The sequence below is a fragment of the Sebastes fasciatus genome, chromosome 22, assembly GCF_043250625.1.
Source record: "Sebastes fasciatus isolate fSebFas1 chromosome 22, fSebFas1.pri, whole genome shotgun sequence".
NCBI lineage: Eukaryota > Metazoa > Chordata > Actinopteri > Perciformes > Sebastidae > Sebastes > Sebastes fasciatus.
Window position 1 is genome coordinate 5530295 of NC_133816.1, and position 13642 is coordinate 5543936.

The window sequence follows — 13642 nt, forward strand, 5'->3', positions numbered from 1 at the left end:
CTGGTAGGCGGATTTTGATATCTTTGGACAAAGCCTGGCGAGGCCAGGTTTACCTCTGTTTTCAGTCCTTATACTAAGCTGAGCCTGTTGGAGGTAGGTATTGTCCATAGAAATAGAATAGGAGTAGAATGGACACTCCCATTCAAATCAATGTAGCAGGATGGTCAAAGCGGCGGCCATTTTTTCTGAATACCGTTGTAGCGGGATAACTTCCTTATTGGCTAAACTAAACCGACGCACGGCAAGTCGCAGACATAAAGAGCCAGAGTTAATGAGTAAAATTTGACAACGTAATGCTTCACCCACAATCGCAGCGTAGGAAAGCACATTGCTATCGCCAGACGTGTGACAAATTTGTTCGGCCCTCCGTCTCCGCTCAACACGACACTCTTTACGACACCATTTATGGCCCCACTGACGTGTGTTGTCACCATAACAACTAAAAACAATCGCCGTTTTCTTTTGTGCTAGTCAAACGACCACGGAAAACAGTTCAATGTCCGTTCTACTCCTATTCTATTTCTATGCTATTGCCATTTCTTTCCGTTTGACGTGTTTAATTTGCTAACCAACCAGCTGTGACATTATAAATATTCTACATCTATTTAAATTGCTGTTCCACAATGTTTATTCATTTTAATCTTGTGTTTTTAACTAACAAAGCAATCATGCCACTTAGGATGTTTTTTAAAAGTGCGCTTAATTTACGAGATATTCACAAGGTTTGTGGGTAATATGGTGAATATTAATGACACATTTTACGATACCCTGCAAAAACGTTTGTTTTCTCTCAGAAAAAAAAAAGCCTCATACAGTAGGGACAAGCTGTTCCAGTAACAGCAATTGGATACCACTTGTGGTGTTCAGCAAATAAAGCATTTGATTAAAGTTTCCTCATAAAACGCTACGTCGAATAGGTCAAGCCAAATTCCAGGGGAAAGCAAAGACGGAAAACGTGACATGCGAAAAACACTCGGTGATGTCAGTTTTCACAAGTGCAGGGGAGAGTAAGTGAAGCTGACAGAGGAGGTGCTATCAAGCGCTTTCATCTCTGATTCCATCTCTGACCCGTTCCATGGTGTGGAAAAAGTTGGTGGATTGGAAAGAAATGGACAAAGAAAATAAAGGACGGCGAGGCCTAAGTGGTGAGAGAGACACATTAACTAGAGAGGAGTTTAAAGCTAAAATTGCTTATCATTTATAGTTCGTTTAACACTCTTTACTCTTCAACCTCTTTCTGCTTTTACCTTGCTAAAGTTTTAAGCTTTTGTTGGCTTTAATTATACGTTTTATACCCATTATCCCCCCTCGTGCTCATGGCTGTGTAAGCAGCACAGTTTTGTTTTGAAAGAGTGTCATAAATGTAAAATTTGCAATCGATTTCCCAGCGTTCCCAGGTGTGCTCCCATAAGTCTCCAGCGCTTATACAACCGCTCTTGACAGCAGCTGGAGTATTTCTCCAAAAGATGAATGGTGAATCCCATTCAAAATGAGCTCAGAGGCCTCGCGCAGTGCTTTGAATAAAAAATACGCGCTGCTCACTGTAATTCTTGAAATAAGGCGTACTATTTCACGAGTATACAGCTTGATACTAATGTACTTTTAACAAGGAATAATGTCACTATTTGGATATCAATCCCCCCCCGTAAAGCAGCATGAGATGAGCACGTCCCAGAGGTTGTAAAAACATGTGATGTGACATGCCGCTCAAACACAGTGGAGTTTTCAGAGCTTCTGTTTCCATCCAACAGCACTTTGTTTGCTCAGATAAGATAATGGATTAGAGAGAAAATGTTCTGTAAATGATAATTTGGGCTGTTAAACCTCTGGAGAGGGAATAAAAAGAAATTCAGAAACAAAACACCAGTCCACACCCTTGATTGGCCTTTGAAAATCAATATGAATTAGATGTGCATAAGCAACTAGACCAATAGGCTCCACAGCAAGCTGAAAGGCTAATCTTTGATCGGCACTTTTAGATCCGCACAAGTCAACTCGAAGTAGGGATTTTGGAGGTCGGTCCTTGACCAACTTTTGCTTCTTTTACGGTGCTCTATGGAGCTAGCGCCCACTTGACACAGCTCAGCGTTTTTTGATGTATATGCTATTGTTAAAGAGGCAAAAGTAGATTCCAGAGTTTTCCAGCAGCCTTCCAGGACATATGGTGCTGGTTAGGAGGATTAAGCTCTCGTGGAGCAACAAGGAGGAGGGGGGGGGGGGGAGAAAAAGAAGAAGAAAAAGGAAATATTTTCAGGACTCAATTCAAAACCATCAGTGCCGTAAGGTCTCTCTGGGGTAAATTAACAGGGTCTTCAGCTCTCTAAAGGTGGCTCGCAGCCTCGCACACAGTTTTCATTTGGGACTTGATTTTGCTTCAAAAAGACTAAATAACAAAGCCAGTTGTCTATTGTATGCGGTGTTCCATCCGTAAATGAAAAAAAAAAACTCCTCAATCTGTATTTTGGTGTTATTTTGCTGCACATTTCGCCGCTCCTCCTTTTCATTCCATAGCTACCCACAATGCACCAGTGACTCACCTTATTTGTTTAAATTCACAACAGGCACGCATGCAGGGATCTAATTGACTTAATACGGCAGTATAATGAGGACATACCTCTAATATCTTGGTGTCCTTGACTAAGTTTCCTTTGAATGTGAAGCCAAACATGAGGAGCAAAGATGTGAGTAAATGGTTTAGGCCATGCTCGGTGGACTCAAACAATGTTGTGGCAAATGTTGACATCAATAGGCATGAAGCTCTTTTTCTGTGGAACAAATCTGTTTTTTCTTAAAGGAAAATTATTTTTACAACGTGGGTCTCATTGTCATACAACTAAATTTTTTTGTTTTTTTCTTTTACCAAAATCTCCATTCATTCACCAACCATTCATTGTCTTGTGTGAGTTTCTTCAGTGTGAGGATTTCTTTTGGCTTTCTCTGTTTTATCTTTGGACTGTTGGTCAGACCATTTTAACAGACCAAAGGATTCATTGAGAAACAGTAATTAAGAGTAGTAGATTAATTAATAGTAAAACAATCGTTATTTGCGACACTATTTGAGGATAATGTTTTTTGTACATTGTCCCTGACAAATGATTTTGATAAAATGTACATTTTCTGTAAATGTTCTCTTGTGTTTCAAAGTCTTCCCCACAGTGTCAAGTTATGTTACTCTAGTGGATAATTCGAAATCCTAATAATACTGTACTAAAGGAACAGTGTGAAACATTTCGGGGGCTTTATTAGCAGAAATGGAATCTAATATTCATAACTATGTTTTCATTTGTGAAAAATCACCTGATAATAAGAATCGTTGTGTTTTCGTTATAGCTTAGAATGAGCACTTCATATCTACATAGGGAGCGGGTCCTCTTCACGGAGCCGGCCATGTTTCCACGGTAGCAAACCAAACACTGACTCTAGAGAGTCTTTCACATTTATACGTTACCTGAAGACCACCGTAGTTCTTCGGCGCGCTTGTGGAACTGCAATGACGTGAGACACAGAGTGCAAAACCGTGGTACCTCCAGCCGCCGTCTGACTTCCGTTGCTCCTATAGTAGTGTTATTATGGTAAGGATGGCCTATGAGTGAGGCGAACGGCGTTACCAAGGCTTTGCACTCGGCGACTCACGTTACCAAAGTCTCGGAAAGAGAGGAATGAGTGGATAGGAACTCAGTTGGTTGCAATCTGCAACCACACCACTAGTTGCCACCAAATCCTGCAAACTATCCCTGCCACTGTAAATATTTAGTCTAAAATATATCAGAATCAGCTTAAAAAAAACAAAAAAACATGTGCAATATGTGTAGTATGTCATTAATCAGAGTCCCAGATGTATTACAAAGGTCATAACCATAGAGACCTTAATGGTAACTAACCCTGTCTATAGGTTAGCATGATACTGTGGTCATTTTGGATACCACACACTCCACTGGAAACTGGTATCCAATGAGAGACAAGGATATACAATGCATTTCAGAGCTACTTCATGGTTAATATTTTAGGTTGATTGGGTGGTCTATGTGTGCCATACTCTTGCTACAAAGCTGCTGTTTTGTTTAGTCGTAGCAGTAAAGCTAGTGTGATTGAAAGGTCATGTCATGTACACGGTTTAAATAAAGCACACATGTCCACAATCTCTACAGTGATGGTGGTGAGCACAATGTTATGCTGCATTGGCCAAACTTAAAACAATAAGGTTGTCAAAAAAATATTTTTCATTTAAAGTACCTTAATTTAATGTAAGCAGCATTATATTCTAAAGCTTTTTCAAAGATCATCTAAGTGAAACAGAGGCTTTGAACAGAAGCTCTCCAAAGCTCCAAACATGAAGCTTTTCTGTCCTTTTGATCAGCTGAAATATTTTTCCCCGTGAATGCTTAGCGAGAAATGCACACTCTGGAAGTTCCTCAAGAGGCGGAGGGTTCAACTGCAGACTGAGTGTGGGAATTGACCTGGCAATCGCTTCATTGTTTTGTCATTTCCGAGTCATGAATGAAAGCGCCGAACATTCAGCGCTTTGTGTTCGCGCTCGGATGCTCAACTTCAATAGGCGTCCTGTTGATATTGCACATTTGTGGATTCTTTTCTTTTCTGAATGTTAAATGAGGCAGCTAAGGTGCGATATGCTGAGCATGTGCTATCATTAGTTGGAAAAAAATGATCCTTTTTAATGAAAATATTTGGGTTATTCTCCATTTTAATTTTCCTAGCGATGGCAGTGCCCAAAGTTGAGAACAAAAGAACCAGGACCAAGACTTCCTCAAGTGGGCCTTGACTTTGTTAAAAATCTCCTTTTCAGCCAGTAGCTCCTGAGTGCTCTCAGATGTAGCCAAGCTAATTAGCGCTCAGGCGAGTGGCACATGCTCTCACATACCTAGTGGGTCATAAAGATGTTTACCAAACCCTACTGTGGATCGCCAACAAAGGCTTTTAAAGGCGAGCGGGAAGGAAAACCTTTTCTCTGGGTCGGCTGGGATAATGAAAGTTGTTCATTGAGGTTTTTGTTATAAGTGCAGATGGAATGCTCTATAAATGAGCTGCAACTGTGTGGGCCATTTCTGCAAATGTGAGAACCTGAAATGGAAATTCAGAATGGGGAAAGTTTTTTTCAGTTACTTGGTGATTGCCTTGTTTCACCAACAAAAACCAAGCGAGATATGGAAAGATCGAACAACCAGTTTATTCCCAGAAAACTGGGCCATTATCATGGTCCTTTTAGCTGAGCCAAGCATCCCGTTGGTGCTTTGGCTACAAGGCACAAGTTGGCCACCACCAACCTACACGTTTTTGTCACAGAAATTTGCACTGACAGTCAAACTATTCGACCCGAGTGTGTCCTTCGTTGGCTACTTTTGAAAACAGGCGCTTTTACACTCATCGGGGGATCAAATCTTAGGTTGTGCCAATTATACTGCATCAACATGAGTAAAGCGAGGTTGTTGTAGAGAGCTTGTGGGGTGTAAGGTCCGCCTGGCCTCGACTCAACCGAGAGCGATGAGCCAAATAGCACCATTCGCTGTCGATCCTGTGCCGACAGCGAGAAAACTGTTGGCCAACGCGAGGCGTCATAACAGCCAGGCGTAAAGGTGTTGATGAACTGCCGTCTTGCGAAACCAACATGGACGAAAACTAACTTTCAACATTGGAGTCATAAAGCAGTCCTGCAGACAGGTTCTGGTGGAGGAGTTGGAGGGTCCAACATGGCCTCCGGTTTCACTGTGGTAAACAGCAGGTTGAAAATAGCAACTGTCCTCCCAGACACATCTATCACCGAGATAAATCTCAGTTAGAGATGCGGCGCCTTGTTTAACTTATTAGCTTTGTAAGGCTTTTCCAGCTATTGGCCCATTTAGGTAATGAACCTCTCTATGTGTTGGCTTTAAGAATGTGGAACAGCCAAACAAGTTTTTACAGTCGCTAAAAGGAATAAAAGAAAGAGATCGACATAAAAGATAAAACCATAAAAGTGTTTTTTATTCATGGTCTCATTAGAGATTCATGTTTATGGTGAAGCTCAATGAAAAGACAGGCACAGAGAGGGATTTTCATTTTTTGTCGAAGAACGAAACAAGGGATTGATTGTGATTCGGTTCTGCCTGAAGGGTGTGTGCTCACTGTATGGAATCCATCCAGAAGCCTTGCCAGTCTCTCCGCTGTGACTGTGTTGGCCGTGGAAATCATGTTATTTCATCTGACATGGGCTCTTTTTTTGTTCTGTTTCTCTTCCACTCTCTCTCTCTTTGTCTCTCTTCTCATTTATAGGGACCTGAGGGGCCACAAGGGCTGAAGGTAAGTCCAGTTGTTCCATTGACATTTCTTTTGAATTAAATATAATGAGATTCTCTAACTTAGTTATCTACATCAAAAACACATTTCACACTGAAAAAAGGTTCAAATTCTAACGTAAACCAAAAGAGAATTTCTTTAGCTGTAGAATAATGTTTTGGATTTGATAGTGTGCACAAGTCGCACAACTGGCTATGAAAAAAAACTGGGTGTTGAGCATGTTTACTTGGAGATCAGTGATGCAGGGCCACAGTCGGGGCAAGTAAATAGCCAAGAGGAGAGTTAAGCCTCGAACAACACCAGACAGAGAACAGAGAACCCGGAGCTAAGTGCTGCGCTGCAGGCCGCGGGTCCCTGGCGGCGCTGATGTGGGGAACAGATGTAAGCCATATCCAGCCATCAGGTAGCTGCCAGTGTTTGTTCAGTGTAACCCAATCAGACACTTCCTGTCTGCGCTGTCATCTGTCGGCAAGGCCTCCCGTCGGCGTGGGAGGGGGTGTGCGGAGGGGGTCAATGATGACACACCGCCGTGTTAATGACTCATAAGCCAAGCCCAGAGGCTACTCAATTAGATCTACTGCTGGCGTAGTGCTGCGTTTAGCAGAGGGGCCACGTCGACAGTTATTCAAGTTTCATCACCTTGCTGATTGATTTGGTGTCACTACATGATAAAAAGTAGAGTGTGAAACATATAATTGAACTTATAATAACATATTTAATACCCATTCTCCTTCATCCCGTGTTATATTTTGGATATATGAGAAATGAGTCTATGTTGCCATTGTTTCACTCATCTCTGATATGTCTATAAATGTGACTCAGCTAACAGTAAGTCATTTTTATTAGGAAGAAGCGCAAATAGCCAACATAAGCAAACCGCTATGCAAGAGAGTGGGAGTTCATTAAAACATGCTTAGTACGACCTTCAAGTCTAAATCATCTGCTTTAAGTAAGTTAAAGGAGTACATGCAAACATAAGAGTAAAAGTATATATATATAAAACCTTTTATTAACGTTCTCTTCTCTCTCAACAGAGTTAGTCTTGCCCTCTGCCTGTGTCCTCCATAGCTTTGCAGATCTTAAAATATGACATGCAATATTTATTCTGGCCTGGTTTTTGCAATGTCAGCACACGCACCGGGTGTATGTGATGATTGGTGGGGATAGGAACAATAGACAGGTCTGCTTTTAATCCAACGCCTGCTTGTGTCTGGTGTGTGTCGACATTTGATGGTATATAGTTTTGATTATGACTATTTTTTGAACAGTGTGTGATTCTATCTCTTATTCTATCTTTGGGGCGTTGGGTCCTCAGGAAGATGGTTTAGCCATTGTAGAAAGTAAAATTGTCATATGTGTATTTAGATTTTTGATAACCATAACTCGCCTTGCTCTCAGTTTCTTTGATGTTATAGTTGAATGTAATGAAACACCTAAAGGTCTTTGTGTTTATTTCTCAGGGTTCACTCGGGCCTCCTGGCGTCCCAGGTGTTGATGGACTGAAGGTGAGGTTGCTCATATAAAGACGTGCAAACAATGCAGTTAATGATGTGATACACATTTCTATATGCTACCCTTCTTTTTGGCTGTTTACTAGATGTTTAAAACTAGTTTAGAATAGTCTTTATTAACGAGTCATTTAATCTCAATCAGATGTCAAATTTAATTTTTTACAGAAAAATGTGAATAATCCAGATAATCATTTTTTTAATGAAACAGGAGGATTTGCAAAGGAAACATGATGTAATTTCACTTTTTATTTTTTAAAAAGTTTCAAGACTCAAGTTAGTTAGTTAAATTGAGCAACCCCTCTAAATTTGGTATAACGCTTCCCTCACAAAATATTACACTCCACACCTGAAAGTATTTTATCTTCACAAGACTGCCTTTAACACACTTAGAGTTTTCATTAGTCCTTTTGGCCATGTGTTGCACTTTTCATATTGAAAAAGTTCTGCCATGCATTCTGACAATTTCAAACCGCTATCCTATTTGGGAGAAATCCCCCTGGGCTGCATCCTCAAGTTTTAACCACAAAGTGCCACTGCCTGTGAATCTGCTCACACTCTCAGCTCATTTCTGCATTTCATTCTCAAACCGCATAAAGAAGACACAGTGCAGGTGTTTCACAATGGGGGGAAAAAAAAAATGGAAAACCGTGTTTATTCCAGAGCAAACAACGGTCTGAGTGACGAGAATGAATGGGAAGATGATTTGAGAGGCGCCATCTTCCTAATCTCAAGCATGCATTTATAAAGATATGAGCGTAGAGGCACGCATGGCTGTAATAGAAACCAGAGTGGAAGCCATACCGACTCTGGAGACGGCACAAGCTGAAGGCCTAATTCCATACTTGTGTGAGGAGCGGGGTTTGCCAGCATGAAATAGAACTCCAATGCTGTGCAGTGCAGTTATAAAAGAGAATCTGTTATGGTATGTAACTGTCACTCATGCAGAAAGTTGAAATCTAAAGCAGTAAAGGCTGCTCTGCCAGCAGTGGCAGGTTGACTGGCAGACATCATATTGATCTGACATAGATATCCACTAAAAAGGGACAATTACTAATGCAAACCTTATCAGCCCCAGTTTAGGAGTTTTTAATCAGACTCCATCATCATTATGGCAATATATCATCATCATTATGTCAATGACTCCCATATGTGGGCTGATAGATGACACATGATTCCCGTATTTATAAAGAGTTTCACCACTAGTGTGTAGCTGAGGGGGATACTCCCTATACACAGAACATACACACGGATGTTCCCACAATGCTTCATGAAAACAAAGCATTGTGGGAATATGAAAACAATAACAAAGAAAAATATGCAACGTTTTTTTACCAAAATTAAATAAACTACATCCAATTACCAAGTTTTCCTTTCAATTTGGCTAGTATTAAGCAGGACATTGAGATGTATTTTAAAGAGGACCTATTGTGCTTATTTTCAGGTGCATACTTGTGTTTGGGGTTTCTACTAAAACATGTTTACATGCTTAATGTTCAAAAAACGCTTTACTTTTCTCATACCGGCTGTGCTGCAGCACCTTTTTCACCCTCTGTCTGAAACACACTGTTTGAGCTCCTGCCCCGCCCTCCCGAAAAGCCCGTCTGCTCTGATTGGTCAGCTGGCCCACTCTGTTGGGATTGATCAACTAAACCAAACTCTTCGGACTGCACTCCAGCTCCGCTCTAACCAGCTTTGTTTGAGGGCGTGACAAACTAGCCGCCAGGCAGGTATTATGCAAATGTGTTACTTGGTGACATCACCATGTTACAGAAGAAAAGGCGGGACTTCAAGTGAGGTGTTTCAGGCAGTTCAGGAGCAGTGTTTCTGTGGGGGAGAGTAACTCCCTTTGGCGTGGACTTTGTAACTTTGCAGACCATTTACAAACACAAATGCATAATAGGTCCTCTTTAATTTAAATAATAGATTTCTTTATTTTCCATTCTGGCTACATTAATCAGTGTCATCCAGCTTAAGTCGTCTCTCTGCGTTGAGAAATAGCAGCTAATGATGTGGTAGCTTTGCAAAGGTCAGGAGGTTAATTGTTTTTGGCAACAGATGGACGGAGGTTGGTTTCTCAGAGAACAAAGATTGAGACTCACACTAACAGTGAACTGGCTTTCATCAGATGGACTTGGCTTTCCTCTTTTGCTCATGTTTAGAACTAAACCAGAGATAATCAAGCTTTTAATCAGCCTGTTTATCTTCTCTACTTTCAGGTTTAGTTTGCAGCTTCAATATTTGGAACTTTTTTTTTTTAATTTTATGGAAATTATTCAGTCGTAGCTGTACAGTAACATGTGGGGAGTCCATTCCTTTTAATACACTGTAGTAAAATACACATTTATCCTATGTACTGCTCCTTAATCAACTATCCTGCAAATGCATAACACCTGTCCAGTGATGACACAAGCTTAAGGTTAGAGGTTATCTCTATATAACGAAGAAAATGTGAAGCCTTTTGTATCTCCTGACCTCAAATCAGAGTTCACACTGCTGAAACAGCACACTGAATACAGCCACTGTGTGTCTATTATGCTGTCCATAGGGGGATGTTGGCATCCCAGGATTGGACGGTGTCCCCGGAGCCAAGGTGTGCTCTAATTCTTGTAAATTCATGGCGATCATATTTTTTATTTTTGTTGTTTTGATGTCATTTATAATTTTTCATCCTTACCCATCAAAGACACATTCTCTTTTTGGGCACTTTTTTTTTTTACCATTTTTTTTATTATACTTTGTTTTTTATATGTATTGTTTTTCATTCTTCTTTAGAAAACAAGCATGTACTTATATTTTCATTCATCTTTGTTGGATAGCATGTTCATATGATCCTTATTTGCCAATATATGACTAAGAACCTTCATAGCAGATATCCATGTGTGTAATTAAATGTGATAGTTGTACCTAAATATAGGTTTTAATTAATTGAAATCATGGTGAAATATTGTTGTATGTAGGTTTCTGGCTTGTTAATATTGTCAACTTTCAGTAATGACAGTGCAAATTTAAAAAAATACTTCAAAAAGCTGATACTCGAGGGTCTGTCTGGGGAAAAAGCAGCCATAACACAAGAGAATATCCGTAATCTAACATGAATTTAACCCCAGATACTATCTGACCCGTAGTGGCTGCAGTAATTCCCCAACTGAACCCAACTCCCTCTGAGCTTTTCTGTGTTTAATACTCTGCTTTCTTTCCCAACAGGGTGAAATGGGAGAGCGAGGTGAAAAGGTAAAGCGCTAATTCAGATCACCAAACATTATTGTTAGCATCAGTCTTGATATCTCACCATGTGTTAAAACAGCAGCTCTGCCTTTGTTTCACACAACTCCAGCTTGTTTTTTTCAATGGTGACACCCTTCTGAGATTTGGCCATCAGTGAGTCAGTGATTCAGTGAGTCACAAAATTGAACCCAATTTCTCCTACTGCAGGCCTTGGAGGAGCCCAAAATACTGAACCCACACAATAGCCTCAGTGAGGAAAATCAGCCTTATTCTCTCCATTCCCTAATTCTAGTGGTGCCCTTTATTCGCTGTTGTTGGACAGCAGCGGGTGGGAGGTGTGAACACTGACCGAGTCAAGAGTCACACAGGATGGGGAGGGAGATGATGACTCAGTGTTCTTCATCGACCACAAAACTGGCCTTCGGACACTTGTTCTCAGCTGTTGTTCTGAGTTTTTCTTCAAATCAGAGACTTATTCTCATAGAAATACAATAGGAGTAGAACGGACATTCAAATCAATGTAGCTGGCCATTTTTATGTGTAGTGTTGCCATTGCAACCATTGTAGCGGGCTAACTTCTGTATTAAACTAAACCAACTTACATCAAAGCGGAGTCACTGAGGTGACTAAAACGACTAGTGGAGTAGTAACATTACGAAGCAGAGAGAGCCAGAGTAAAGTCAAAGAGTATAGAAGCAAAGAGACGAAACTCCAGTGTTTTTTTGACAACAGCTGCTGCCGCCATTTTGGACTGAAAACGCTTATTATATTTATAATATTTTATTGTTCAACGCAGGCCATTTTGGTAGAATACGACAATAGAATAGAAATAATGTTTTACTTTTGTACGGCACTTTTAAGGCAGATGTTTTACTGGCGTCTGGTAGATGCTTTCAGTCCAAAATGGCGTAGCTTTGCTGCTGGGCGCTGATGTTGCAATGGAACAAACAATTGCCTTTCACTTCTTGGCAATATATGTTCTTTGGTAAAGTTACATGAGTACAATTCAACAACTTAATGCTTCATCCACACACTCTTGTCAGAGGAAAGCACATTGCTATCACCGGATGAGTGACAACCTTGTTCGGTTGTTGATGGAATTAGCTAGCTAGCTAACTAGAGGACAGCTGGCTACCGTTCAATGTCCGTTCTACTCCTATTCTATTTCTATGCTTATTCCCTATCGTTAACACACCTGACTCACTGTAATAATGAGGCAACCACTGCTCACAGCATCATGGGTGTTCTTTGGAGAATGGATGCAAATAAAGGCTCAATGTACAGTTATAGAAACTGCATTTAGAGGAGATTGCCTTGGCGGGAGTTCAGATCAATCAGGTTAAAACGAAGTGATGTCATCATTCCTTGGCCTTGTTACAGGTTGCACATCTATAAGCAGTCTAACCAAAGAGTGATGTTCCCTTCTAAGATTGTTTCATTTGAAGAGTTTTTATAAGCATGAAAAGGGAAAACTATCCAATATTTCATAGTAAAAAAAATATTACACTGACCTATTGCTGTATCGGAATTTGTTTAATATCTTATTTCCAATCTTTCTAATCACGTCGAGTAGCTTCCCTCAAGTTGGGAATTGCAGCTTTGAAATACTACAAGCTTTTGAGATCTGTTAACATAAACTGCTGTTTTTGGCTCTGTTTTTTAAGTCAAGAGCCAAAACAAGTTGTTTTTTTTTAATTCTGCCTTGATGCTAGTCGTCATTTTAACGTTTAACCGATAAACAGATGGGAAAATGACAATGCATCTAAACTGATAAACGCTTGATGTCACAGTAAGCTCATTTTCTTGTAGTTCCTTTTTAATATTCTCCACAAGGACACAACCTTTGCTTTCAAATCCCTGGAATTGCTATTATATGTATGATTCACAATCGATTAGGCTATGATTTAAAACCATGTGGATTTATGAAAAGTGAAAGACAGTCAAACGACTGCCAAAGACAGCACTGAAATTCACTCCAAAGAACTATGATCTTTTATTTCGAGTGGAGCCAAATATGTTAACATAAACTATTGTTTTTGGCTTTGGTTGGTGACTAAAGAGCCAGAAGGCAAATTCAAGAAAGCAGTGCCAGCCTTTAACAGATAAAAAGTGATTGTTTGAGAAGCACAGAGCTTATTACAGTAGGCTAATTTTCTTGAACTTCTGACATCATGAGGATAATATCCTCTACAAGGACACAACCCTTTTATTTTAAAGCCTTGGATTTGCTCACCTTCAAATTAGGAACATATTAGGCTATAATGTTCTGGAGATAAAATCTACTGGATTCATGGCAGTGCAATGATCCGTAATCTATCTTCTTGTGGCTGTAGGCACAACAGTGCTTTGAGCTAAATGCTAACATAAGCTGATGTTAAGCGGGTATAATACTTACCACGTTCACCATCTTTAGAGTGTGAGCACAGTAACTTTAGCTAATTAGCACTAAAACCAAAGTACAGGTGAGGCTGATGGCCTACATGTCGACGATAGGACGTTTTACAAACTAGCTGCAGAACTGGGCTCTGATATATTTAATTTAAAGTTAACTTTATATAAGACAGCTTTATTCGTAAATAATGAGCATGATAAGGTTGTTATATGGCATTATTAAT

The 13642-nt window shown here is 40.1% G+C and overlaps 1 protein-coding gene across 1 annotated transcript in view; it reads left to right on the forward strand.

Annotated features, from left to right (window-relative positions):
* The window catches only part of col25a1 (collagen type XXV alpha 1 chain), a 178312-nt gene that overhangs the window by 130414 nt on the left and 34256 nt on the right, over positions 1–13642 (forward strand). The window contains exons 10-13 of the mRNA XM_074624605.1: positions 6268–6294; positions 7752–7796; positions 10348–10392; positions 11007–11033. Of these exons, the coding sequence (XP_074480706.1) occupies positions 6268–6294; positions 7752–7796; positions 10348–10392; positions 11007–11033 (144 nt within the window). The remainder of the gene's footprint in view (positions 1–6267; positions 6295–7751; positions 7797–10347; positions 10393–11006; positions 11034–13642) is intronic.